Consider the following 25,877-nt stretch of genomic DNA (forward strand, 5'->3'; position numbering starts at 1 on the left):
CCGCAAGCAGAACTTGTAGTTTGCTTGTCCAGTAACTACGGTACCAGCAAACTTACCGGTACCTTAGTTACCGGACCAGCAAACTTGTAATGAGGCCCATGTTACTTATTCATCATCAACATAAAAACCATGACAACAAAACATGACAGTTATACACTCTACTCATACAAAATTGCCAGATTCAGATCAGGGTTTAATTATTTTCAAGCATGACCAAAGGCCTAATTCAAAACAGCTGTGATGAATAAAGACCTTTGACACCAGGGATTGTCTGATCTAACTTTCAAATTCTTCTTCCTCTTAGTCATCACAATTGAACTATATTGACTGAGCACCCAAGGTGATGGAACATAATTAATGCAATACAAAATTGAAGGAGAACAAATGTGCTTTTTTAAACACCTGTAAGCATATGCATGCATTTGTAAGTATATGGTAGGCAGTGTTTCCATATTCTAAAAGTGGTAAGTTTGGTTGTGGAAAATGGATCAATGTATATATCCAATAAAGTAATGGCTCAAACAGATAATTCCACTATTGAAAAACGTATTCACCTTACAATGCATCCACTTCCTCATATAATAAATACTTTTGAATTATTATTTTGAATTATTATTATTATTATTGTGCTATTATTATAATTGTTATTTGGGTATTTATTGAGCTCCGACCTAGCTTTGTGGGGAAAACAAGGTTAGAGGAGCAGAGGAACACGGCAGAGGGGATTTAACAACAGTGGAGGGCAGGCAATGGTCAGCAATGGATCTACAAGAAACCACGAGAGGAAGTACTGGGGATCAGATCACCCAGTCTAAGGTATGGTGGGAATGGATGGTGTATGGACCTACGTGTTAGGGAGGAGCCATTTCTTGAAGAGGAGGGTATTGTGCTCCTTCCTGAACTGTAGAAGTGAGGGGGTGAGTCAAATGTTGATTCAGAGGAGGTTCCAGATACTTGGGGGGTAGACAGAGTCTGCACATGTCCTCACTTCTGGTGGATCATAGGCCATCAGAGATGCTGAGTTTCTTAGTGAGGAAGCTTGGGGACTTCCGGGTGACAGCCTTGTAGATAATGCAGTACGATTTGAAGATGATACGGGTGGGAGCCAGTGCAGTTCAATGAGGGTCAGGGTGATGTGGTCGAATTTTCAGCATCCTTTGATGAGTCATGCTGCAACATGCATGACAAATCTCATGGGAGCCAGAGCAGTCGCCGGAAGGCTTTCAAAGAGGGCAATGCCATCCTCCAGGTTGAGGAAGAACAAAGCTTGGACAGTAGATCTGAAGTTGGTTCCAGCGATGAAGGGTTTGATTTTCCACAATAGAGAAAGTTGGTACCAAGCCGTGTGTGTGTTCCTTGCTATGTGCTGTATAAAGTAGACTTGTCTGGCGATGTTGAACCCGAGGGGCTTAGCATAGGTTGCCAGCTTGGGTGTGAAGCCATTGAGGTGCAAAACAGAGAGCCAGGTCTGGATATCTGGGTGTTCCATGTTGTTGGTCAGCAGTAGGAATTCAGTCTTTGAGGGGTTGAGCTTCTGGTATGCACTGGACATACCCATGTGGATCAATGAGAGGCAGGCGCTGAGCCTCCGGATGTCTTCGATGGAGGATATCTTGTGGTAGAGCGCCATGCTATCTGCATATTAGTGGATGTAGATTTTGTGCAGAGCTCAGAGGGTTCCAAGTGGTGTCATGCAAAGATTAAAAATCACAGGGACAGGGTGGATCCTTGTGGGGCTCCACAGGAGATGGGCAGAGTTGTTGATCTGGAGGAATTTATTTGTACAAACTTGTGGTGATTAGCAAGGCACGATTTTGACGAGCTGAGGATGATCCTGCTTATCCCATGCAGTGATGTAGATTATCATGGAGTGTCAAGTGATCTAATGTTTCAAATGGTGCTGAGAGTTAATGGAGAACCAGAAACAAGGATGGCCATCATCAATGCTCGTAAGAGTAGGGGGGCATGGCCAGCGAGCGAGCGATGAAGACGTGACTCGTCGGCGCTCCCGCAGCCGCTTGAAAAATCCTGTAATATCCTGCGTTACGAAAAGGTGAAATTGCTAAAAAACAATAAATCTGGGCAGCGGAACATGATAGCAGCACGTAGCCGTGAAAGGGGCCGGATCCACGCCGGAAAACGCAAGATATCGGCATTGGAAACTGTAATTTTCCAACCAAGATGGCCGCCTCCAAGTCGCGATGAATTAAAACGAAGACAAACGTGGGCAACCGCGAATCTCAACCGTCGGAGCAGATGCGGTGCTAAATACCCTCGGAGCAACTGGGCGTTATTCAAACCACAGACTTTGCACAGCGGTGGACCATATCCTGTTGCTGTGGCCGAGGCCGGGTGGACTGTGCGATCTTCCCCCACCCCCAGCACACAATGGCAGAATCGACCCGCGTAACAACGCCACTCCCGGGCAGCGGCACCTTGAAGCACCATTCGGCTCTTGGGCGAGCGGAGCCGAGATATCTGCTCCGGGAGACCGCGGAAAGCATCGCCAGTCAAGAGGACCAAACCAGAATGGCGGGAACAGACGTGAAGGGCCTGTGACCCTCCTTCCTCCCCACCCGACCACCGACATCCCACGGCGCCTGGCAACCTGGCGAGGCAGCCTACCACACTCCTGCTGCGGTGCGGCCGCCTGGGGAGGAAATAATCGAGAACCTTGTGGAATACTGAACGGAACCATCTTTGCGATGCAAGGGGAGAACTGAGTAGGCGACTTGGCCCTCCTTGATACGGAAATACATACGAACGACATATATCAAGTTACTAAGGAGGCAAGATAAACGAGGTGACACCCCGAACAACTCATCGGTGAACAGAACCTCAGGGAGACCACTACTGCTTAAGGCTCCTGAGACTATAACACTGTAAGCAAGCTACAAGAGCACGGTAGAGGCCCGAGGTAAGGCGCGAAAAAACAGCCCCTCCAAACAGGCAACAAACGACCCACGCAAAGCAATACCATGGGCAAGGAAAGGAATAAGAAAACCTCGACCCAATACACCATGGACCAATACGCCACGAGTACAACTACGGCACTAAGCACTGAGGACTCGAGGGTAACCCCCTCTCCGCCAAAGGAACCAGAGGAACCACTCTCATTAAAGGACGTGAAGGCTGCCATCGAAAACCCGCGCGCCTTGGTGGAGCAGAAGATGGACATCATCTCCACCGAAGTCTCCTTCCTCCGCCACGACCTCCAGAAACTCTCATCCCGGACCGGGGAAACGGAACAACGAATCTCCGGAGTGGAGGATGACCTGAGCGGGGTACACCAACAATTCGCGCAAACGTTGAACCGACTGAAATCCCTGGAGGCCCGAGTCGACGAGGGAGAAGGAAGGTCCCGCCGCAACAACATTCGTATCCTGGGACTACCGGAGCGTGCGGAGGGACCCAGCGTGGAACTCTTCTTGGAGGAATTGCTGGCGGATCTTTTTGTACCAAAGACCTTCTCAAAATTATTCTCGGTGGAGCGTGCACACCACATGCCCACGGGACGCCTGACCCCCGGGGCTCCCCCGAGAACAATCATCGCGAAACTGCTTAATTACCGTGACAGAGACGCCATCCTACAAATGGCCCGTACCAAAGGGTCAATGACATATAACGGAGCAAGAATTGCCTTTTTTCCAGACTACACCCGTGAGGTCCAACGGGCCAGGCAATCCTTTGAACACCTAAAGAAGAAACTACGCTCCATGAACGTGAAATACGGACTGCTGTTCCCAGCCCGACTGAAAACTCTGCATGAGGGCAAAACTGTCCACTTTACTGACCCGCAGGAGGCCTGGAGATGGGCAGAAACTCACATTGGGGGGACTGGACTGGAGCGAATCAAAATCGCAGAAGAAGATCAAGACCCCGACCACGGGGAGAAAGACCTGCACAGCAACCCAGACCGGAGGTCCCAATCGAACCAGACGGAGACCTCAATGAATAACGTGTGTTTAAGGAAAAAGAGGTGCAGCGGCCGGACACGTGAACGGGCTGATTCACGGCGTACTCAATGCCCGGCCACTTCTTCCGGCAACAACCTGCAAGGAACACTCCTCCGGGAATATCATCGATGGCGGACTACCCCCGTTCCCCTGCAACGGATCACATGAACCTCAAGCAGTCACCAGTAACACACCATGCCACCGGCGGCCGCCATGCCCCCGACTTGAGACCTGAGACACCAGACCCACACGGGTATAGTAAGTCGGAGGGGTAGTGTGAACAATTCATGTTAAGTTAACCTGGCGACATAGTTTCTAAGCGCCAGTAGAGTTCGGGCGACAGATACTTCATGTTGGGTAGGAGTATGGGGAGGGGGGAAGGGAAGTTGTATTATGTTTATCTTTTTCCGAGGAACCATACCAGGCAAACGCCCATACCGAATTCACCAAACACACAGTGCTCGTCGCCCACGCTCCCACCAAATGTGAACGCAATGTTTCTAAGTTCATACACAACACGCGCCCGCAGAGCACAACACCATAAACCCGTAGACAGTAATGGCTACACAACACCATAGCGACCCCGATTACCAAAATACACAAGCCTCATCAATGTCTAATGAACGCCATAGGTCTCCTAAACTCCTCACATGGAATATGAATGGTATGGGGGCACAAGTATAAAACGCTGACTGATCCTACAGTTTCTTAACAGATGCTCCCCTGATGTAGCTCTTCTAACTGAGACCCACTTAGCAGACTCAAACTGCCAGTTCTTCCGCAGATCCAACTATCGGGTGACATACCATGCAGGGTATACTATGGGCTCCCGGGGGGTCCTGATCCTCCTGCATAAACAACTCCCCTTTGAATTATCCACTGTGGTGCAGGACCCCAGTGGCCGTTTTGTGATGATTCAAGGTACACTCTGGGGGGAGACAATGGCTATTCTAGCGATATATTCCCCACCGGGATTGGGGGAGGCTCTCCTGGGGGAGGTGACGGCCCTGATGGCGCAACAACAGGTGGAGCTGTGGATCCTGGGAGGGGATTTTAATGATGTTATGTGTAACACACTCGACCGGACCCATATCCGCAACTGATACCTGCGCCGGCCCACGGGTCTAGCGACCTTTGCATCGGCGCTCGGTCTGAGCGATGTGTGGAGAGAACTACACCCAACAGACCGGGGATTCTCCTTCCACTCGGGAGCACACGCATCCCTATCCAGATTAGATTATTTTTTCCTCACAACCCCCGAAGCATATACGGTAAAGGCGGCAGAGCTCCTCCCCCGCAGCATATCAGATCACTCTCCCTTGGAGGTGACGCTCCACACGGAGCGTCCACTACTGCCCAAAACATGGAGATTAAACAGCTACTACCTGGGCCTCCCTGAATTTGTGGAGCATATCACTGTAAAGTCAGACGAATTATTCGAAATTAACACGGGCTCGGTGGAGGACCCAGTGACACTTTGGGAAGCAGACAAGGCGGTACTTAGAGGGGAGATGACGGCCTGGATATGCAGCAAAAGGAAAGAACATCATAGGAAAGTAACTGAGGCGGAGGCTGAGGTAGAAAAATGGGAAACCAATTACATCGCCGAAGCTACCCCAGAAACACACCGCTCCCTGTTAAAGGCCAGAGCTACCCTGCATAACACAGCGCTGGATAACGCTAGACAGGCACACAGGGAGTCCAAAACCAGAATTTATGAACAGGGAGATAAAGCGGGTAAACTATTGGCATGGCTGGAGCGACGGGAGGAAGGGCACAGACATGTTAGATTAATTACAGACAGCCCAGACGGACCTGCCCAAACAGACCCAGAAATAGCGGCGGCGTTTGCCAACTTTTATGCCTCGCTCTACGCTGCCCCAACGTCCCCGACAGACTCATCCCTTCTGGAGGAGATCACGCTCCCGCAGTTGTCGGAACCCCAAAGAGCACATCTGAATAGGGAAATAGATGAAGCCGAGATCGCGGAGGCCATGACCCAACTACAATCGGGGAAAACACCAGGCCCAAACAGCTTCCCGGGTGAGACCTGGAAGAAGTTAGGCACCAACAAGATGGCGGCCCCCCTTCGTGATCTGTTCCTAGCCACCAAGATGCAGGGCACCCTTCCCCCAGACCTACGAACTGCCAATATCGTGGACATTCCCAAACAATGTAAGTCGTATAGACCAATATCACTCATTAATAGCGAAACTAAAATCCTGGCCAAAGTATTGGCCAATAGGCTCCAAACGGTCATATCGGCACTGGTCCATCAAGATCAATGCGGCTTCATGTCGCAAAGAGCGACCAGAATGAACCTACAACGTTTACACCTGCTCCTGGAAAGGGCCCCAACCCTTAATACACCACTTGCGTTGCTTGCAATTGATTTTGAGAAAGCATTCGATTTGGTGGTATGGGCAAGTCTCTGGACAATAATGCGGCGTATGGGCATAGGCAAAAACTTTCTCAGCTGGGTTCAACTTCTAAACGAGGCCCCCTTGGCCGCAGTTAGAGTAAACGGTTGGACCTCTAGAACCTTCCCACTGGGCCGGGGCACTTGACAGGGCTGCCCACTGTCCCCCCTTCTCTTCGCCCTGGCAATCGAGCCACTAGCCCGATGGCTCCAACAAGTAACTACATGGTCCGGATTCCAATGGCCAAACGGACGGGAGGATAAACTCTCCCTTTATGCAGATGACCTATTGTTGTATTTGAGTAACCCGGACCATGCATGCCCCATCATAGCCCGAATGCTGTGACCTACGGGAATTTCAGTGGCCTCAGGGTAAACTGGGGGAAATAAGTCCTCTTCCCGGTTAAAGGCGATGATCTGGCAATTCCCCGGGACACCCCATGTCGAGTGGAGAGGGAAGGTTTTCGTTACCTGGGCATATGGGTCACTGGGCCACTATCAAACTATGTGTTGCATAATCTACACCCGCTGATCGACCGCTTCGATGGTGACGTACAGCACTGGAGGCTCCTGCCACTAACACTCATGGGGAGAGCGGCCCTCTTCAAGATGATGGCACTTCCACGTTTCCTCTACGTCCTGCAGAACGCCCCGCTAGCCATACCAAATTCTGAGTTCACCCGGGTAGAGGGCCTCTTAAGGAAACTAATATGGAATGGGGGGCATCCCCGAATAGCACTAGCCATGCTGCAGCGTTCTGTTTGGGAGGGGGGCATGGGAGTCCCACATCTCAGATCCTACTACTGGCCCAGTCAATTAAATATAGTTAATGACCTCCTCCATGGGGACTCAGACCTCTCACACATCAGAGCGGAATTACCTATTACCCAGGACACCCCACCAATCCGAACATTATACCAAAGCCTACCCAGACCCCCCGCACAAACTACTTCATCCCATATCACGATTGTCTGGAGGCAGGCCCATAGACACATAGGCTGGGAGAACAGGATCACCACGGCACAACCACTATGGGTTAATCATATGCTGACGGAGGTTAAAAAGCTGACTACATGGACTCGATGGGTGAGGGCCGGGATAACAACAGTGGGAGATGTTATCGCGGATGCCGCCATAGTCCCGTTTGAAATGCTAACAGAAATTTGGAATCCCGGCAGCAGAACAATATCACTATACACAACTAACACACGCTCTCAGGGGTTACAGGCAAGAACTTGCCGACGCACCAGATTATACACCCTTGGAATGTAACCTACTAACACAACACATCCCCACCAAGGTAACGACTATACTGTATAAGGCCATCAATGCATTCGCTACTCCAGAACTGGCCAGCCTCAAAACTAGATGGGAGCGGGATATTGGGGATATTGACCCTGAGGACTGGATTCAGGTCCTCATGCACCCTCGCGAAATCGCAATAGACTCCAGAATAAGGCTGAAACAGCTCAAAATACTCCACAGGGTATACTACCCCCATGTGGCCCTTTTCGGTTGGGGAAGGGCAGCAGATCCCAATTGCCTGAGATGCCGGGGGGGAGGAGGGCACTTTTTTCATCTTCTCTGGGAATGCCCCAAAATCAGAGACTTCTGGATACAGTGCTCACAAGTACTTACAAGAACGCTGGGCCGTACAATAACACTAGAACCCTCAATAATGCTACAAGGCGCTCCGGATGAAAGCACCTCGAACAAATGGGAGGGTATTTTTCTCTCCACGGCAATGGGCCTGATGAAGTGGGACATAGCACAGAAATGGGGTGCATCGGAATGCCCAACAGTCGAACAATGGGTCAATGAAATGGATATCTGCGCAACAAAAGAACAAAGAATATACACAGCACGGGGTTCCCTGCAAAAGCTACGAAGATCTGGGGAAAGTGGGAAGAACGTGAAATCTGAGAACTATTGGTGGGCAACGGCGGGAGCACTGGGGTCCTATCTTGAACATTACAGGCGATATACTACTGGAGGTGATGCATGGAGTGACAAACATGAACAGACCAAGGAATCAACCTGGGATTGGGGGGTGGGGGGGGGGAAGGGGGGGAAACTGTTGATATGTTGTATGAATGTGCTTAAATCACCAATAAAATATGTTTATTAAAATAAATGATCGTAAGAGCATAGTCTGTCACCTTGATATTAGCCATTTCTGTACTGCATCTGGATCTGAAGCCAGTTGTATGGCTACTGCATTTTCAGGGTCTTACCAAGGAAGGTAAGGTGGGTGATAGTGTGGTAGTTGCTGAGGTTTTCAGGGTGCAGTGTTCTTTTCGTAAAAATTGGGAGGAATTGTCCAGTCTTAATAGTCACTGGAAAGTTGCCTTCAGTTCGGGAGCTGTTGATAATTGTCAGGTAAGGGAGGAGTGCTTCAGTCGGAAGTGTCTTCAGTAGGGAGGCAGGGAGGATGTTATACACATATAATGTGGCCTTGAGGGATGGTTGAATGGCTGTGAGGACTTCCATAGTGCTATATATTGTCAGGGTGGATAGCGGGGGTAATAAAAGAATCAAAACATAGATTAAAATGCAATAATCATTTTGCCTTATTAAAACCTTTATATTTATGTAGATAAAACAACATAGAATCTAAATATACACATGCTTACATAATAATACAATGTGTGTATCGTTTTCCTTGAATTTGTGCGTGAGTCTAAAGCAGACAATCAATTTGATACCAAGATTTTATTCTGTTTCTGTTCTGTTTCGGTTTCTATCATTATGTAGGGAACTCCTGAACACTTTCATAGCTTGCCCTGACAGTTAGGTATCTTTTGCCTTGAATTATGAATCTGCGGACTGGAGAGAATGGCAATGCTGCAGTGGGTGAAAGATAGAGTTAAGGAAGAAAAAGAGGGAGAGGTTAGAAGTGCGATTGATTTTGTAAGAGTCAAGTTGGATGCCACCCAAATTCTTACTACATATTTGACCCACAGTACAAGTACTTATTAATAAACATCTCAAAAGAGCAATAAAGAAAGAATATTGGCTTTTCAGATTCCCAGAAAGCTTTTTATTCAATAACACTTACAGGGTTGCATTTCATGAAATAATTAAATCTATGTATCTGTCCATCAGCTTTGCAGATAAACGAACCAAAAGCGGGCAAACTGAGCATTAAAGATACCCAGTGGAGTGAAGTCACACCTGCGACAGAACCAACAGATAGTGCCAGCATCCAGGGGTGTCAATATACAAACACTAATTTCAGCTTCTTAGCAAAAAAAGCTCTAATTCTACATAACGCAAGTGATGCAGAAACCCACCACCCAATGGCAAGCACCGAGACACCAAGTGATGCAGAATTGTAGACCTTTGTGGCAAAGACTCGCCACCCAACTCCAAGGGACGAATTTCTGCCTCAAACTGTCGACAACTATAATTCCAATTTACCAAAAACTACAAATCCCATCTGCTGAGATGTACAGCTCATGACAACTCCACCTCCAACCTGCCAATGACCACAACTCCAACCTACCGAAAAATACAGCTGAAACAGTTCCAATGCACTATGAATTAGAGCTCCAAAGTACTAAGTATTGCCACCACTGCAACATACAGAGACCTCTAACTCTAACCAGCAGAGAACTACAGCTCCAACCAATCAAGAACTACACATCCAGTGTATAGCTCTAATCAAAATACAACTCCAGCCAACTCCAACATACTGAGATGTACATCTTAAGCCTTGTGATAAACTCCATCCAGTAGTGCAAGTCATAGCGCTTGAGAACTATCTCGCCAATTTACCAAAAACTCCAGTTCAAAATAACAAGATCTCTAGTTCAACGTGATTGCGAACACAAGATCAGAGCCATGTCATGTTACTGGGTACACATAGAGTGTGCGACACAAGATCAGAGCCATGTCATGTTACTGGGTACACATAGAGCGTGCTGCGACCCAAGGCATCTTGTCGCTACATTATTAAGTGAGTGAGAAACTCTACCTCAGGCAAGTGAACACTCTATTTCAGCACCAACTATATCCCATTGTGACCAGCTCTGAATGGCTGAGAACAACAGCTGCAAGTCATAGCTGCAAGTCATAGAGAACTCCAGCCGTGAACTCACAAAGTGTGCTACATCTGAGACAAAAAGTATCAAAGTTTCTAGGAACCAACAACTGTATATACACACACAATAGAAATGTGCGACTATGATTCACTCCCTACGACTTTGCTCAAAGTCACAGATAACTCCTGCTCTGAAGGACAGGCTATAAATGCTGCAAAAAGGTCATGCAGGACATCCCTTCTGAATCGAAGAGACTTGCAGTTAAAAATCACATTGAGCTCCTGATCCACCCGATAGGAAAAACAATGACATATTTTAGGGAATTTTAGCTCCAAGAAACATAAAACTTCTGCTCTAAGATCTGAAGGACTCCCGCTTCAGGTGACAACTAACTCCAGTTCCAGCAGACAGAGACACTATTGCCAAGCGAGAGCTATTTCAAGCTGTGAATCCCAGAAGGCCATCTCCTGTAAACATAGAACTTCTCCTGCCAGATTAAGAATATCCACTGTCAGGCAGTGGAGTGGACACCAAGTCATGAAGTAATCCAGTAATCCAGCTGCAAGTCAGTGATGTATTGCCATTTGGCAAGCGTGTAGAAGCCCTGGCTTTTTTTTTTTTTATTAATTCATAAATGATGGGGATAATTCCTTCCCAGAAATGGTGATCTGTGAACCAGATCAACCTTTCATGTGCTCCATTCAAAAAGCTTAGTGTATATGTGTGCCCTGCTAGATCAGTATCCTGATCTGCAGCGCCTGCTCTCCAGTGGCACAGATCAGGTCCAGGAATAACAGGTGCACATTTGACAGCTGCTCTGACAGCCAAGTCACTTCAGTATATAGTTTGAATATTAGGTCGGCATGAATGATTTATTTTCTGATGGCAGATTCATATTTAAATAAAAAGCCATACCTGGGTTTAGGGTATGGTGGATAGTACATCACATAATTATAAGCAACCACATCCTAATGCTATAATACATGTGTCAGCGCTGTGAGCTCAGGCCTGCTGGGTAAGGATTGTGTATATTCTGGTCAGACAGTTGGTCTCTGCAAGCTTCAGGGTAGGAGACTGAATTGCTGGGCCTCTCATTTTGATCCTTCATGAGGTCTAGCAGGACAGTCTACCAATAGGAGCTGTCCTATGAAACGGAATTCAGAGGACACATCAATCACAATATGATTAGACTCAGGGTGCTGCATACCAAAAATATCATTTAATGCTATTGACAAGGGAAGGGGCTGAATTAGTTCAGAATGTTTATAGTTCTGAGGAAGATTAAACCATCTTATTTCTCTCTATTTCTTTCTTCCTTTCTGTCCCCTTCTTCCTTTGGCAAAGAATGTTGGGTATGAGTTCAGAAATCAAAGGCCACTTGTCTCAAGGATAGGGATTGGGTCCCTAAAACAGGCGTTCTTTAGTCCAATCACCAGCGGGCTTTTGTCTATACATGAGGGAGCTTCAGACTTCTTCCTTGATTCCTACTTGAAAGAAAAACAAATCTGAGGAAGACTTCATTAGAACTCTGTTGGGAGAGTTGAACTTCCAAAGCCATCTACAAGTGGGGTGAAGATTGATTGTCCAGTGAAGAGGCAGGTTCTGCTCCCTACCCATCCTCAGGGCACATTGGGGATGATATGCTGCTAAAGCAAGACCGGCCTCACTGCCAGCCACACTGGTACCCAGGTCCTCACTACACTGAAGGAGCCCTGCAGGTGTGTGTAAGCCTCCCCATGTTGGGAGCCCATGGACAAGGACAAATGTTATCCTTGAATCAATGATTTGGAACTCACAGAAATCTGAGAGTCAATACAACCAGGATCACAGTGTTTCTGCTGTCAAACCGTTTTGAGCTGTTTTTCAAACAGTTCGACCCCATCAATCCAACAGGACCATCCAGATCTGCATGTGACACTTGACTATTCTTCAAGCAGCTGTTCTGAAGTCTCGAAACAGTTCTCCTTCACACCACCTATGCACATTGATGCCTCCACTCAAACCTGAAGCTCATTGCTGCACTCTCTGCCTTTGAACTGCTTTTTGAACTGCCAACATCTTCATTGTCAATCTTCATTGTCAGTCAAACAGACCCTGTGGGTCCATTGAACCATGACCTTCAAACGCCACACTGGAAAGTTCTACTGCTTACTGGAACTGCACATCCATTCACCAGCATCTTCACCATTGAATTGACTCTTGAACAAACCCTCGTACCTTCATGATCCTCACTTTTTTAAATGATGCTGTGAGAGTCTTTTCGAAGCACTAGCATCTTTGCTGCTGATCTTCATTGCCAGTTGAACTGACCCTGGAAGCCTCATCGAATGTGACCCTTGAATACTGCATCAGGCAACCCACCTCGAAATGTTCATTCAGTAAGCAGCATCTTTGTTGAACTGACTCCAGAATTGACGCTGGTGCCCCCCATGGTCTGCACTTTTTCAAACCACAACAAACTACAGCTCGACCCCAGCTCAAGACCTGCTCTACATCTGGCACTTCATAACATCTGCATTCAAGCCAGATTCAAACTGTACATACAGAACCAACATGCCTAGTTAGATGATGCCGAGCCATCAAGAGCAGTGAAAGGTATCATTTAGTGATAACTGCCCCTTCGCCCATCTTTGGCCCTATAGACTGGTAAGGTCAGGTTGCATCCCTTTTGCGCACAAGAACACATCCTTTATGAAAAACCGGTAGTTTTTACTTGCCTTCCACCCCAGATTCACTACCCAGAGTGCTGTATTTTTCTATTGTTGTATATGCTTTGTTTTTTCCATAGAGGTGGGTTTTGTATAGTGTTTTTTTTCTATTTAGTCATTATTGGAGATGGAATATATAAAAAACCTTGATTGGACATCTACTTTGGACTGTTGTGCTTTGCTGTTTGTGTTGCTACTAGATCACATTCACACCGCTCTTGAGTGTGTAGCCTTCCATCGGACCATTTTACCAGGAAAGTCAAATGAGGTATAGGTCTGTTTGCTAGATTGGGATCACCCTTATCTTGTAGAAATGTCACGCTGAGTAGTCACTTTATCCACTTCTCATTCTTGTACTCCTGTGAAGGAGATGTCATTTCATCAAAAAGTCATAAAGAACCTTCAGCTTCAGTAAAATAAAGATTGCATACCTCCTCGGAAACCCCAGAAATCTAAGCAACTATTGGTGATGTTGCACTGAGGAATTCCAGCTCTGAACAGGAAGTTGCAAATCCAAGAAATGTTCCAGGGAATTTCACAAATAATTTCATCCTGTGACCATGGACGTATTCCAGAAACCTTGCACTGGTACAAATTCACTTTTGCTATGCGTTAGCATTGCCCTAGTGAAAATACATATTTATTTCTTTATTTGTATTTGTAAAGCGCATGTACAGCCCACAGGCATTGAGGCGCTGTTGCAGCAGTTGTCTTATTTGCACATATTTGTCTTAGGTACGTGAGTATGCTTGGCTCATGGTTACAGTGAGCAGGAGATATATGAAGGCGTTATTGCGAATGGAGAACATCATACAGTAGACATGATTTGGCTCTCGGTTACAGTGAGGAAGATACATTTTAGGTGTACAGAACACCCGTAGGCTGGTATGACAAATCAGCCATATTGAGATCCGCGAATCAAGGCCTTTAGGTGAACAGCATTGTTTTGATAGCTTTCCTGAAAGCAGGGTGCGATTCAAGTTTTCTGGCTGGGGGAGGGAGGGCATTCCAGTGTGAGGCTGCCAGTACCAGAAAGCTGGAGCCTCCTGCTCGCATTCTCTTAGATTTAGGCACAGAAATCATGTTTGCATTCAGTTTTGCAGACGGTCCAGAGTTTCCTCTGGTGCGAATCAGGCCTTATATGTTTTGCAGGAGGCCACTGTGCCCTCCTGCTGATACAATGCAAAATTACACCTGCACTGGTGCAAAGTTGGGATCCCATTCCCTGAAAGACAAACCCAGCTTGGGCGAGTGATACAATGCTACCATATTGGTGGTGGGGTACTGGGCAGAGTTATGCTATGGTTTATTATCTAATATGATTTCTGTTTTGTTTACCATCCCCCTGGGCTGTTTCCAATTCTGTCTGCCACCATCCCTTTCTATGCCTCATCCACCAGCTTCTATTTCCGTGCATTGTTACTCCTTTTCTAGTGTGCACGCTCCTCCAGTGCAATCATTCAATGCCATTACAATCATTTGCCACCATGTTATTCCATTCCACTTGATTTCACGGATTTGTGCAAATGACATGGAGCACTCATAGATTGAACTGAGCTACATGGTCAACGGATACACACTGTGATTCAAAGGATTCCACCTCTAGGACTGAAAGGGAAAAGGCATCAAGTTATAACGAGCTACTGAGTTGTTCATACCATAAAGAAGCAAGAGAATGCCATCGAGGTAAAGGCTCCTCCATATTTAGTGCTTAATAGTCCAAGAAGTTAAGAGAGAATCATTGACTTCCATCTGTCAGAGATCTGTGGATAAGGGAGAAAACGTGCCCAGGTTGCTGACTTTGTCTTTGGACATAGGGATGGTGTGCTTTTCCTCCTTGCGTGCTAAGGTATCGAACTCTTTGCCTCGTGAGCCCCACAAAGTATGGTTTTAGATAATTTAACATACATGAGATGAATTAACATAACGTGATTTTAATTGCATGCAAATTAATCTCATGAATATTAATGCACAATATGTTGAATATGTTGAACACATAACAGGTCTGCATCCCAAGAGGGTTGAAGTTCCACATTAGTTCTCTGCTACGATTTGATTAACATACGGGAATGTACTTATCTTAGTTTCTTAGGAGATGCTGTCACCACATAAACCATACAACACGGTGACGCATGTTACAAAATGGCAAGAGAAAATCTAGCTATGAGAGGCTTGGTCAGAGGGGGGCCACACTCACACAGATACACATTACTTTAAACATAAATTTAACAACAGATATATTAAAAAGAGCCAGATGGACCTCTCACCATGCTCATTTGCTGTGTCATTGTCATACATGTGGCCGATAATGACACGGCAAACATTACTTCAATTTTCATCATTATTGCATGGGTTAATCCCATTGGCTTGCTTAAAGAGTAGCCATGTATCACTCAATGAGACAGCCCAAACCAGTCACTTTGCATACGGATGGGTTCATCATATAATATGTGTGCTTGCTGATACCCAATCCAACATTGCCTATGCATACAATTAGATGGTCTAATACTAAATTATGGTATTCTGCTATCACTCAAAAGTAAATGGATAACTTTCAGGTATCAACCGTATCTATATCTCTCCTGAAGATGGATTTTGCATCTTTACCTCACTATTCTGATTCGTCAAGTCCTCTTTGACTGTAAATGTGTGCACAATTATAAACTCTCTTCCAGTCCCACTACCATCACTTAGCTGTTTCAGCCCCAGGGCTTACCTTGAAATACTTTAAGATCATGCCTCATCTGCCACCTCTCTCTTCTCTTTTGTATGTCCTACAGATCACCTATGACTGACACGTTATCCCATCCCAATTCCCATCCATATTCCTATAAATACCAAGTGTACCTTCCAAATGATCCCATGTCACCCACAACATGGGGGTACAGCACATCTGTTCCATAACTATTCTCACATTCCCACACATTCCATCTCTCCAATTGCCATAGTCTCATTAAAGGTTACAAAACCCATTCTCATACTAGTTCACTGCTTTCTGCCCCCCATTATTAGATTCTTTATTTCACTCATTCCTATGTTCACCCATTTCAACATTCTCACCTGCAAAGGTATATCTTTCTACCTTTCCAGATTAATGCAAGACATCTTTTTTTCCCCACGCATTGACCTGAGTCCTTCCACAGCTGGCTGTTTATGAATCTCCCCTCCCACACTGGCTACCTCTAGTTCCAATACTGCAGCATGTCCTTTGCCTGAAGCTCCTGTGCTATGAACAATTTCACTACCCCCCAACCCCAGATTAAGGTTCTCAAGTAACAAACACAGTTGTTACTCAGAGTGATGAATGCATGGAAAACGGATCTACAAAGGTCATGTAGGTGCAAATTAAACTGTTACATTAATAGAATCCTGAGGCAGACAAGTTAAAATTCTTCTAAAACATTGACAAATGGTGTATTTCACTGACAAGGTGCACACAAACATACAGACATGAATCCAATTAGGAAGGATTTATTTTATCTTTGCTTCCACGTTCAACTACCTCTGCAGTTGACAACACGTGAGCAATTGGCACCCCTTTACCCCATGAATGAGCAATTATTACCCCCAAAATAATGAGTTGGGAACCAGCACCCATCAATGAAGAGTGAACACCAACACCTTGCCCATATTGAGTAAACAACCAACTTCCCTCCATGACAAGGAAACATATCTCTCATAGTGAGTGACATGGCAGCATGCCGTTCATCATGAATGAACAGCCAGTACACCTCAATACACTCATTACGAGTATGGTTATAAGCAAATTGCTTTTGCCAAACAACGCAGTCCTTTGCCCATGTACATCTATTTTATTTATGTTCAACTTGAAATGCAAATGTTCCAAACCATTGAAGATATACATAGACCTATCTCTATGCAGGAAAGAAAATAAGGTTGTTTACTTTAGGATCATCCCAACAAATGTACAAGCTGTCACAAAAGCACTAATCAGTGAAATGATCAACTTTGTTTTCATTAAAACTACCTTTACAGCTTTATCTAGTTGACTTACCTAGATTACATAATATCATTTGTTTCATAACTCCTCAATGTTGTTTCAGAGCTCTGTGGTGTATATATCATACACCAAATTGATTAACAGGAACTCCGGGGTTAAAAAGAAGTGACCTATCCCCAGATACACTAAACAACAATACAAAGAGTTTCACTGAAAATTACTCTTGTAACAAGATTGCCATGCAAGTTTGTTTCAAAACGTAAATCTAAAAAACATTGCACACATCCCCTAGAACCAAGACATACTAACAATTGCAACTGCCGTACTCATTCACTTATAATGTACACAATTATCCCATACACCAATATGTGAAGATGAAAATAAATCAAATAATCACAATATATGTTAATAACATTTATGTCAATGTACTTCTCTACACTGATCACCTACATACATGAAGCCCTGCATGTTTCGGTCCCCCACATCATCTTCAGGGTCTGCTTGGAGATCACATACAACTTACAATCAACATAATTCAAAAACACATGACATAAAAACATTAGACAATATTTTTACTTCACACATTACATATGAATAAAATCTGATATTTTACAATATATATGTCATTTCATTTAACACCTGCATGTCTAGTGCATATTGCTTGTCTGTTGCACATCAAAATACATTGTATACCTTGGTGTAATCGTGGTCTGATTTATACAGGTTCTTTTGCACAGTGTTTAATGGGCCTTTGCAGATCATTCCCTCAATAACATTCCAAATCCTCATCCAATCAGAATAGCCATTGGTTACATTTTGGTTCAACAATTCTTCTTATATAAACATTGCACTCTTTAATACAACATTAGTCATTCGTTTTTCATCTAGACACATGCTATGGCAGTCCACCAAAGAGGATCCCTAATTGGTCAGACCTCAATCAGTGTGTCATAAATTCTCATTCACAAACTTTCCAAAAACCTTCAAACATCACTCTATTGCACATTAAGTAAACCACTTCAAATGCATATTTTGGCAGCTCTGAACTACAAAATCAAAAGCAGAATGTGTTTCCATCTGCCATATTTTGACATCTGTACCTTCATGCATCAGTGATGACTCTTTCCTTGGAAGCTGTTTTGGTATTCGGGAACGTGGGCAATACTTACTAGATTTATGTTTTACAATAAACATGGTTGAATTCCTGTTACAAGTGATGTTTTCAGTGACCCTCTTGCTTTTCTTTATATACCATAAACACCATACCACATAATATTCATTCAATATAGTTCTGTATTTATGTGACACGATAAGGACATTATAATTCTGCTTCCCAAATCCTATCATTATGTGAAACTATTGGTCAGCCAAGGAAATTACAATTACCCATATGCATTTTGAACAAACAATAATAAATTAGCAGGTTCTGGTATCAAGAATTTGTATGTATACATCAAGGCTTACTTTAGTTGTGATAGTCAAATCTCTTTTAAAATGTCTATAAGTAGTTAGATAATACAAATGTCTCAAATTCTCATTGTGATAATCTTTTGAGTTTTTAACACAATAGCCCAACTTTCATGTGCACGTTTTATTGGTAATCTTCTGTCTGACAATGCAATCTTCCTGTAACACTTGATTTGACATCACATTTATGTTCATACATAGAAGGTATTTGAGATGTCTGTGTATCATTGGCCGAGCACATTTGCATCAATGTGAAATGAGAATTATTTATTTTGCCATTTCCAACTACTGTATTGTAGATTTTGAGGAATTGATTCCAGCGTTGTGAATAATTATGCACATGTGTTCATGCAATAGTTTGAAACTATATTTTAGAAAATAGAGAAACATGGAGTTCAATGTAAGTGTTATAATGTGAACATGTGTGTACTAAGGGATAGAATCAGGTCTGTACATATTTGTAGAGTGGGTCAACACAAAACATTTTCCTATTACATCAGAGCAAATAGTGCCTACAACTCTACCGATTACGTAGATACCAATGTGACAAACAAAGCAGGTTGTTTCTTAAATAAACCATTCTGAATCTATTGAACAACATATTTTACTGTGGAATGATTCAGAATCCCATCATGATTAGAAAAATTGTAACTTTTTAAAACAAAATTAACAATTGAAATTGCTTCTCATGAAATTGATTTGCCCAAGTGGCTGATGGCATAACACAATATTTCTTTTACAGACAATGGGCCTCATTACGACCCAGGCGCTAATGGGTTAACGGCGCCGTAAAAGGTTGCAGCGCCGTTAACCTATTAGAGCCTAATTACAAGGTCCCTTTGCGGGACCCGACCTTAACGGCTGGTTTTACCGGCCGTTAAAGTAGGGACCCGCAAAGGGACCTTGGTGCTAAGTACGGTGCCGCAATTTGCGGCACCGTACTTAGCGCCTTCCCCATTCCCATTGAGCCCTATGGGGCAAAAATGGGAATGGGGAAGGGCCATGGCGGCATGGGGAATTGCTGCCCCGCCAACCTTGGAATGGGGTGGTAATTCCCCATTCCGCCATGGCGGACACCGGGTTAATAGCACCATGGTCCTCCGCCTGGGTCGTAATCCATTAAAACAACCTCCAAATGGCCACTGGCAATTGGGAAGGCTTAAAAACTGGACATCTTTTATTTGTAGGTGTTTTGAGATAGGATTATGCAAGGAAGCCTGTGAAATAAATGAACTAAAAATTGTGAAGAACAATTGAACATGTTGCAGAATTAGGAGCCTACTGTTTTTTTTTTTTAAAAACTCTCATTGCCTATGTAAAAAGCATAAATATGAGGTTTTACTCAAAGGCAATTTATGATTTTTTACCAAAAAACATCAAAGTGTACAAATTGGTAAATTGGAAATATGCCCTTGTCTAAACTAGTCCTCACATTAAAAAAAACAATTTAATCACATTTTTACTTGTAAGACATCCAGATACAGGTGGCAAAGTAGCCATTAAATCATAAAATACTTGCATTAAACACGTACGTCAATTGTTTAGACAAGTGTCCTTGTGGCCTACTATACATCGCAGATACATCACAAATTGCAAAAATATGGATCTGATACGGTCTCAGGCCTTGCCAAAATAACATAACGTGGGGGAAATGGTGGAGACCAATAGAACAATCTGTCAACATGTCGCCCAATTCAAGAGTGATTTCAGCTCGAACAATTTTTAATAGCATCTTGAGAGACACTTGTATAAGCAAGGCACTTGCTCCAAACAATACGAGTTCAATTCTTTTATTTCCGGGCCTCCAAAAAGAAGTGGTTGAGGTAAAACTATAAAAGCATTTGCAACTTTAACCAAGAGTAGTAAATGACCAGATGTGTTTTTATATTTCATTTACATGTTTAATTTAATTTAGAGTTTTTTGAAACATCTATTCCATGTTCATGTTCCATCATTTAGGGGTGCATTCTAGGAAGTAAGGTCAGTGTTATATGGGAATCCAATTCCAGGTCCTAGGAATATGGGACAGAATCTTAAAAGACCCCATGGTGAGCTAGTGTTATGCAACTATAATGCCTGTATTGCTTTCTGTCAGTCAAATCTCTATGGATGAGAATGTACCCATGTTGTACTCCACTGTTGTGTACCAGTTAATTGTGTTGCAAAATCCTTGTTTCTGCATGAACAAGCAAAGTCTTCTAACATTTTCTCCTTCATTAACCCCTTAAGTGCCAAGGACGAGCTATCTCGTCCTTGGTACTGGGGAGGTAATCCCAAGGACGAGATAGCTCGTCCTTGGCACTTAAAGGAAGTAAACCCGGTTCGATTATGTGGAGAGGGTGGACTGATTGATCGTCAGTACTCAGGACAATCTATAAAGCTAGCAGTTGTGGTGCCCATTGACATTTATTGACGATGCCATTTGCAATGTCTGGCTCATATGCACGACTAATTTAGTTCAGAACAGGACCAGTGGTTGGATTTACACTTTCGGTCTTACCAACCAAAGAATTCTGCAGAATAATGCCATTAAACAGCTAAGGCCTGATTTACAAAGCAGTGAATAATGCTCCGAGAACCAGGCCCCCTGTCTCCAATCATTAGACAGCATATGTCAGAATCATTCAAATGATGTGCAAGTATGGCATGGGAAACATGTCAGGAACGAATAGCATGCACTGCAACAGGCAATGCAGTTTTGTTTGGGTGCAGCTGTATTTGTGGAATGAAGAAAAATGTTATCCCCACAATTGATAAGTGGGTCTTGCAATAGTCTGCTTCTTTCCTACAGCTGAAACCCATTTCACTCCTGATGGAAAGTGTATAACACATGGTGCCATTATTTTAAGAGCCATTCTATGACAGATTGTGGGCTTTGAGGGGCATTGACATTTGCTTTGTGAAATACTGAATTGCATAATTATGTTCCACTATCATCCAGATAAATCGCTCAATGTGGAAGCGGGACTGGAGAACCAGAGCACGCGGAACAACTGGTGGAGCAAGCACTGTGTCACACTACCATTGAAAGGGAATACTTAGGGTCTGTTTCGCATAGCGTTTTTCAATTGGACATTCCCATTGAAAAACACTTTGTGAGTTCAGCCCTAACTGTTTACACATTTTAAACATTGCGACTTAGTGACCTTAATCATTTATGAAGAAGGGAAGAACTCCTGCCACTCTATTCTAATTGTTAACTCTGTGCACGATGTCACACATGTTCTAATTAAGGGCAGATGAGTTCATAATTGAAATCCAGCCAACTCTTGATGCTTCAAGCATGAGTCAGGACTCGACTTTTCCTCGGTATGTTCTTTAAGAAAATAACATGGCTTTCATTAGTTTGCTCATTACAAGTAGCCTGCATGTCTAAATTCACATAGTGTGCTAACATTAATCACTAGGTTGCATGCACTTGTATATATTGAAAAAAAATCATTATTTTCATCCATTATTAGAATTTTAACCTCAGGCTATCAGGTACATATTGAATCAATACAAACATCTTTAGCATATTTCCAGTAATAGGCCAGTCATAAGTTACATCCTTATTTATTTATTTATTCATTTATTTATTTGTTTATCTTTTCATATGTAGAGCGTACTAAGCCCTAGGGCATCAAGGCTGGAACAATATCAAGTCAGGTCCCCTGCTGCTGTACTATGGTTACAAAACATCAACGGTAGGAGTCCTCTTCTGTTACAAGGTGATGTGCATTGGACTTTTGAAGTATTTGATAAATCCCGGCAAGATAGCTCAGCGAGTTGAGCACTCCTGGCTGCAATCTCAGTGTGATCTGTAGGTTGTAGGTTTGAGCCCCGGTAAGAACAACTCAGTGTTTTATCCTTCCAAGGTCGATAAATTAGGGCGAACTTCAGTTGGGTGATAATTGTATGTAAATATGCTCTATGTACAGGGCTTTGGAAAAAGCACTCTTTAAATAAACATTCATCGTCATCCCATGTGACAGAACCAAACAATATTACTACTAATAGCCCAGGCCTCTGTGTTTTAATCAAGGTTGGGGATTTGTTCTTTGTTAATTGCCAATCAGATTGAAAATCTGGATATGTGCTGACTTGCCACATTGTAACTTGGATGGAGATTTCGTACCCACATTTATATTTACAATACTGCTTTTTCAGATATTATTTTTTTATAATTCAAGTTACATTGTGCATTTTTTTTATTCATTAACTTGTTTTGTCACGAATCTTTATGTTTACACTAATCAGTTGCTATTGCCATTTTTTGACAAATTGAATTTGCCCAGCCATACTGGCCTTGGAAAGTGCAAGGATTCACTTAATTTCATACAGAAAGCCATGCAGCCGATTTTTTTCTAAAAACACAAATAATTTTAAAATGCTTACCTGCCAGGCCCAACATGAGCAACTGCAGAGCCAGCAGTTTCCATAGTAACCTCATCCTTATTGGCTGGTGGTCCAACAGGGACGAATCCAATCAGTCCAATGTAAGAGGCTTCACCGCTTTAAACGTCTGTGAAGTTTTCAATCTGTAGAAAAGAGACACATGATTAATGTGTACAAAGACAAAACATTACATTGTGATTATTGTTAACAGATTTGTAACCTCAACAATGCACGCCAATTCGCCAAAAATGCTGTCCTACTTGGTTAAATAGGGTTCAAGAAGCTCTGACATGGTTGAGATGAGTAAGCATATGCAAACTTCCCCAAAAGGGCTACGTGTGGGACATGTGTGGGTTTGCAAACCCTCCCACCTGCATCTCCCAGAAGAACCTCATGCCTTCCTCCGTTCCTCTAACACCAACCCCAATCATCATGGCTTCCTTCTAACCCCCAACAAAATCCGAAGAATATATATATATTTCTGTTTCGAGTGCAGGAGCGTTTTGGAATTGAAAACCAACTATTGGACATGCCACACTACTGTTCTGGGGTTTTCCAGGCCCCAGCAGATCAGAGGGTACGGGATTGGGCCCTGTCGGTTATACCAGTACCCTCCCTGCTACCCCTTGCATGGGCTTCATTTTATATCCCGGGATAACCTCAAACATTTCGATACAAAACTCTGGAAAAGTCTGGAGGGGTTACAAGACTTGAACCACCCACAACTGCGGTGTTACACGTTTTGCTAGCACTAGTTCACTTAGTCCTAGAGGTAAGTGGCCAACCGTGCCCTTTGACATGGGATTTGTAAGGGCAAATTACCTCACTTTCATATACTCCAAAGATCTTGGTGAAAGAGATGACTCTAAAATGAGACTTTTCGATTTGTCACATCAGAAAGATTAGAAAAATAATCGAATTCAACTAGTCATCTCATGAGGCATGATAACAGGTGAGGTCTGACCTATGACACACAGCGGAGGCCTGGAAACTACTGATGAACATCAGGGGCTCTGAGATGCTTCAATCCTTGTAATACACACATGATTCCATTACAGAAGGGGGGGGGGGAGTTGAGGAAAGCGGTTGAGAAAGGGAGAGGGAAAGGGCAGAGGAGGCTGGAGATGTGTGAGCTGCAATCCTCAAATAAAAACACACATTGAAGCACTCACTGCACTGAATTCATGGTGTGAGGATGGCGATAAGGGTGGGATCTGAACCTACACATGCAAAGCACAAGTTTAGGCAAACAAAAGTTGATTAATTATGTCATGAATTTTCTGGCAAAGGAGTCTGGCCAAAGCAGGACAATATGGCTGGAATTACACAAATGCCTACACCGAAGGAAAAAAACAAAACTATCCTACTTGTTGGGGCTTGTGGAGTTCTGTGCCAAATATGTGAGAGACTTGGCAAATAAAACTAAATAAATGAGAAGACTAACACAGAACAGGGACACAGTTTGACTGGACTCAAGAGTGTGAAGAGAAATTTGTCTATATAAAAAGGGACATGGCAGAAGCACCCATGTTAAAAGGATTTAAAGCAGGCTTGAGTCTGATAATATATACTGACGCCAGTGAAGGAGGACTTGGGCAGTATTCATGCCAGGTGATGGAATGGATGGGTATACAGTGGTGCTTGCCCCAAGAGCCCTTAAAAAAGCTGCAGATCGATATTTAGTACACAAGAGAGAAGCCTCAGCAGTAGAATACAGATTTCACACTCTAGCTGGAGAGCAGACATGGGCTTTAACGGCCCGCCAGCCCGAGTTTTGGTAAGCCAAGCGAAGCGATAGCCTCAGCTCGGGCTGCCCATGTCTGCCCCCCAGCTGGTGCGTGAAAGCTATTCGCACTCCGGGATTTACCAGAGTGTGGATAGTTTTCTTTTTGTTTTCCTCCGACGGGAGATCAGCTCTATGCAAGCCCACCTCTAGTCAGAGATTTCTTTTTTAAATGCCCGCTGCACTAACATAGAAAAGGGACTAGGTCCCTGTTCGGATGGCGGGGGCCATGGAAAACATGTTTCAAAATAGCCATCATCATCCGAAGGAGGCTAAAAAATATTTAGTTATTAATAAATCTAATTAAAGCAGGGAATAATGTAATAAAGATGCCAGTGCAACGCGGTATGAAGGAACGCACTTATCAGCTGTGATAATAGCACTGTAAAAGGGGAGGTGTGCCAATTCTGATACTTGTAGAATAAAACCCATAATAAAAAGTAAGTATAATCAAACTTAGTGGTAGGACAAATCGCAGAAATAGGCCTTAAAAGCTTGCTTTTGCAGCAAACAAGTGTTAGCCTTTTGTGTGCGGAAAAAAACAATGTGACTGGTGACTTAGTGCAGAGTCTGCGATCCCAGCCCAGTACTGAAATAAGTGTAGAATGGTTGTTATTTTTCGAAGTCATAGATAAGTGCTTGCAGGTTCCGACAGCAAGTAATGAATGCACGACCAATTCATAGTTCAAAATCACTTGTAAAATACAATTTCCTAGTGGAGCTGAAAAGAACCACAGCGGTTTTCAAATTGTGCCGTAATAACTTTTCTCTGGGAAAAGGGTTTAGAGGGGCCCCGATATGCAACATTTGTTTAGCAGTGCATCCGTGGTTCAATGATCTGGTGGTGACAGGGCATAAGCACTTTTCATGTGAACCAAGATGAGGTGACCAGAGCAGTTGATTAAAGTTCCGCTGGTCATCCCAAATGTTTCAATTAATTAACTTTGTGATGTGGGTTTGGTTGTAGATTGTGACATCACATGTAATTGAGGGCGGTGTTTGAAGGTGCGTGCATCCAATTATTGAACATAATGTATGCTTTTCTATAAGGGTTCAACGTGCGAACACCAATCAGCTTTGTGTGGGGAGATTTTTTCATGTGGCACGATCATGAATACAAATTACTTTGCATTGAAAATAAATTCTAGATTTAGGGGCGTATC

The 25,877-nt window shown here is 43.8% G+C and overlaps 1 protein-coding gene across 3 annotated transcripts in view; it reads right to left on the minus strand.

Moving 5' to 3' along the window:
- Window positions 1–25,877, minus strand: part of LOC138566364 (contactin-4-like) — a 1,270,454-nt gene that overhangs the window by 999,468 nt on the left and 245,109 nt on the right. For all 3 annotated transcript variants that reach the window (XM_069643524.1, XM_069643525.1, XM_069643523.1), the window contains exon 2: window positions 22,932–23,074. In XM_069643524.1, coding sequence (XP_069499625.1) covers window positions 22,932–22,986 — 55 coding nt within the window. In that variant the 5' untranslated portion in view covers window positions 22,987–23,074. The remainder of the gene's footprint in view (window positions 1–22,931; window positions 23,075–25,877) is intronic.

This window comes from Ambystoma mexicanum, chromosome 2p (genome assembly GCF_040938575.1).
Source record: "Ambystoma mexicanum isolate Mex_15411 chromosome 2p, UKY_AmexF1_1, whole genome shotgun sequence".
Lineage (NCBI taxonomy): Eukaryota > Metazoa > Chordata > Amphibia > Caudata > Ambystomatidae > Ambystoma > Ambystoma mexicanum.